A 3,388-nucleotide genomic window follows, 5' to 3' on the forward strand; every position below is an offset into this window, starting at 1 on the left:
TGATTCTCCAACATTCAACTCCTTCCTCTTCCTCTTCCCTTCTATTTCATCTTTCCCCTTCTAACGATGTCCGAACATCTTACTTGATTCTCACACTATTCTTCCTTACCACTCTCTGTGTTCCTTTCTCTACTGTCTCCACTAGTGCAACTTCAACTTCCAGCCCATTACTGTCTCCCACTCTTCACTTTTTGCCCTCCTCACAACCCCCATATGTCGCTTCCCTCTTCGTTTCTCCTCTTTCTAAGCTCTTCTTCCAAACTACGATCCGGTTAAGGACTACATACACATGGTGTCACCGCAAATCTTTCTTCCTAATTAACTTCACCATGCAAACCTTCAAACAGCACATAACCGAGCTCTACGGGGAGCAAACTCAACGATCTTCTCGCCTACTTCAACGGAACCTAGTCAAACAATCTAAACTCTCCAATCATCTCACCTTTCTGAAAAGATGCCGAGATCACAGTATCATCCCTCCTGGTCTACAGCTGAAATCAACCATACAAACTCCACGTGCTCGACGTATTCTTCACCAAGCCGGCCTCTCCCTCACCAGAGAACGCATTGCCCATACTCGACAAGAACTTCACACAATCGATCAACAAATCAACACCTCACAAACACACTTGTCACAAACACTACATCCTGCCGACCTCCAGAAGATACAGACCTTCAACTCTCACACAGCAAGGACCACCTTTCTTCGCACCAGAGAGAAGCAGATACGGAAGTTCAACACACTACATAACAGCCATACCCATACATACACACGAGACAAGCCGCCCGCCGCCCGCAACACCGTTGTCAATTTAAGCCAGCACAACCTCACACAAGCCGAACACAACGTGTTATCCCTTGGGCTTAACTTCGCAACACCACCCAAGAAGATTCCTTCCACAGAAATCATACAACAAACGGAACCCAAGCTCAAATACCTGAACAAAGCCGCAGCCGACAACATTCGACTCCTTGTTACTCAAGCTCTCTGCACAGCTAAGCCACCGCAGCCCAACCTCAACAAAGAAGACTCTACAAAGCAACGCATCCATCCATATCAATCAAGCAGACAAAGGCAACGCCACGGTCGTCATGGACAAAACACAATACGAACAAAAGATACAAGACATCCTTCACACCCCCACATACACCGAACTGAAACGTGACCCGACTCCTGCCACCAAGAGGAAACTCAACGCCAAGCTCCTCGAACTTCATCGATCAAATGCCCTTCCTCAACAGCTTTATTTCAGACTCCGTGCCTCCTCCAGCAGATGTCCCATCCTCTTCGGGCAACCCAAAATTCACAAGCCATCAGTGCCTCTCCGCCCCATCATTTCTACACGAGGTTCCCCTTGCTACGAAACAGCCAAACACCTGTCAGACATTCTACAGCCACTCGTTGGCAACACAGAACACCACATTAACAATTCCAAACACTTCATTGACATTCTCTCTCAAACTACTATCAACCCTACAGACACCCTCGTCAGCTTTGATGTAGAATCACTCTTCACCAGCGTTCCTGTCAACGAAGCCTGTGACATCATCAAACAACGTCTCACCGATGACCCTTCTCTCTTCCAGAACACAACTCACACCACAACAGATACACGACCTCCTCCTCACATGTCTCAATTTTACCTCCTTCCGATGGAGGGACACACACTACAAACAGCAACAAGGCGCAGCCATGGGCTCCCCCCTCTCACCGATCATTGCCAACATTTACATGGAACATTTCGAAAGTCACGCACTAGCCACGGCACAACACAAACCTTCACTCTGGCTCCGGTATGTCGACGACATCTTCACCATCTGGCCACACCAAGCAGATCAACTGGACGACTTCCTCACACACCTCAACGAACAACATTCCAACATCTCATTCACAGTGGAAACGGAACACAACCATTCTCTCCCCTTCCTCGATGTTCTCGTCACAAAGACCAACGCTGTCACTTTCTCTCACCAGGTCTACCGCAAACCCACTCACACAGACAGATATCTTCACTACCGCTCCTTCCATCATCCAGCAGTCCGTCAGTCAGTACCGAACGCTCTCGTCCGACGTGCTCATCAAATCAGCGACAAAGAACATCTTCGACAAGAACTCGAACATATCACAGACACACTCACCACTATCAACCAATACCCCAAGCACAAAATCAACACTCAAGCACCTTCTCATCCCAACCAAGCAGCCAAGGAACAGCCCATCACAACTGTAAATCTTCCCTACCTCGGCGCCACCTCGCACAAACTACAACGTATCTTCAAGTCCGCCAACATCCAGGTCCGTCATACATCTTCCAACAAACTTCACAATTCATTGCACTCACACAAAGACAAGCACTCCAGACACAAACAACCAGGTGTCTACCGTATCCCATGCGAATGCGGCAAAGTCTACATAGGTGAAACAGGGAGATCGCTAGAGACCAGACTGAAAGAACACAAAACATGCTACAGACGTTCGGAATGGGAAAAGTCAGCCATCGTGAAACACGCTCAACAGTCGGAACATCGCATCAACTGGGAAGACAGCAAACTCATCACATCCATCAAAAACTGGAACACACGACGCATCAGAGAAGCCATAGAAATTCACACACACGACACTGTTACACAGGATACTGGACTCCACATCAACAACATATGGCTTCCTCTCATCAACAAACAATCAAACAGCAACAATGACAACAACAACACACTCTCTCCACAGCACATTCCCCCCTCTACTTCTTCCTCTCATAACTCTTCCCCCACCTCTTCACAACAGCGCCCACGACGTCAACCGCGCCTTCCACTCACGACCACACCTATCGCTGGTTCCAGAAGACGCCCTCACCGACACAATTCATTCACACCACCGGCGTCCACCCCATCTACTAACCCGGACTCCAATCTCCGGCCACGACCTACTAACAGCCAAGTTAGCCATCACAGATGTACTCCCCCAGTAACACACTCCAAGAACAATAGAACGCATCAACGACCACAACACTCCACCAACAGCCGACGCTCAGCCCGCCTGCGAGCCCGCCTCGACCGACCTCTTCCGTCTAGATCCGCATTCTCCATATATAGCCCGCCTCCCCTCAGATCACGCTTCACTTCTGACGAAGGACAGTCAACCTGCCCGAAACGTCAAGTTCCCCGGTTCTCCTAGTTATTCTTATAACTAGACTTCTTGCTTTACTTTCACTAGCTGTGTACCTTTACTCAGTGTTTCATTTCTCTTTCCTCTCTCTCTCTCTCTTACACTTTTGTCTGTTTCTACACTACTTATCTTTTCTTTCTGTTCTGTTCTGTTCTTTCTTCTTTTCTTTTTATTTCTTCCTTCCATACAACCCAACAGTCCTTTTCAGGACCACTAGTTTTAATT

At 48.1% G+C, this 3,388-nt stretch overlaps 1 protein-coding gene across 1 annotated transcript; it reads left to right on the plus strand.

Moving 5' to 3' along the window:
* The first annotated feature begins 329 nt into the window (after nt 1-329).
* LOC140231072 (uncharacterized) lies at nt 330-3,172 on the plus strand. The gene is made up of 2 exons (XM_072311223.1): nt 330-1,075; nt 1,588-3,172. The coding sequence occupies exons 1-2, from the start codon at nt 330-332 to the stop codon at nt 3,170-3,172; spliced, it is 2,331 nt and encodes a 776-aa protein (XP_072167324.1).
* The last annotated feature ends 216 nt before the right edge of the window (nt 3,173-3,388 follow it).

Source organism: Diadema setosum, chromosome 7 (assembly GCF_964275005.1).
Source record: "Diadema setosum chromosome 7, eeDiaSeto1, whole genome shotgun sequence".
Classification (NCBI taxonomy): domain Eukaryota; kingdom Metazoa; phylum Echinodermata; class Echinoidea; order Diadematoida; family Diadematidae; genus Diadema; species Diadema setosum.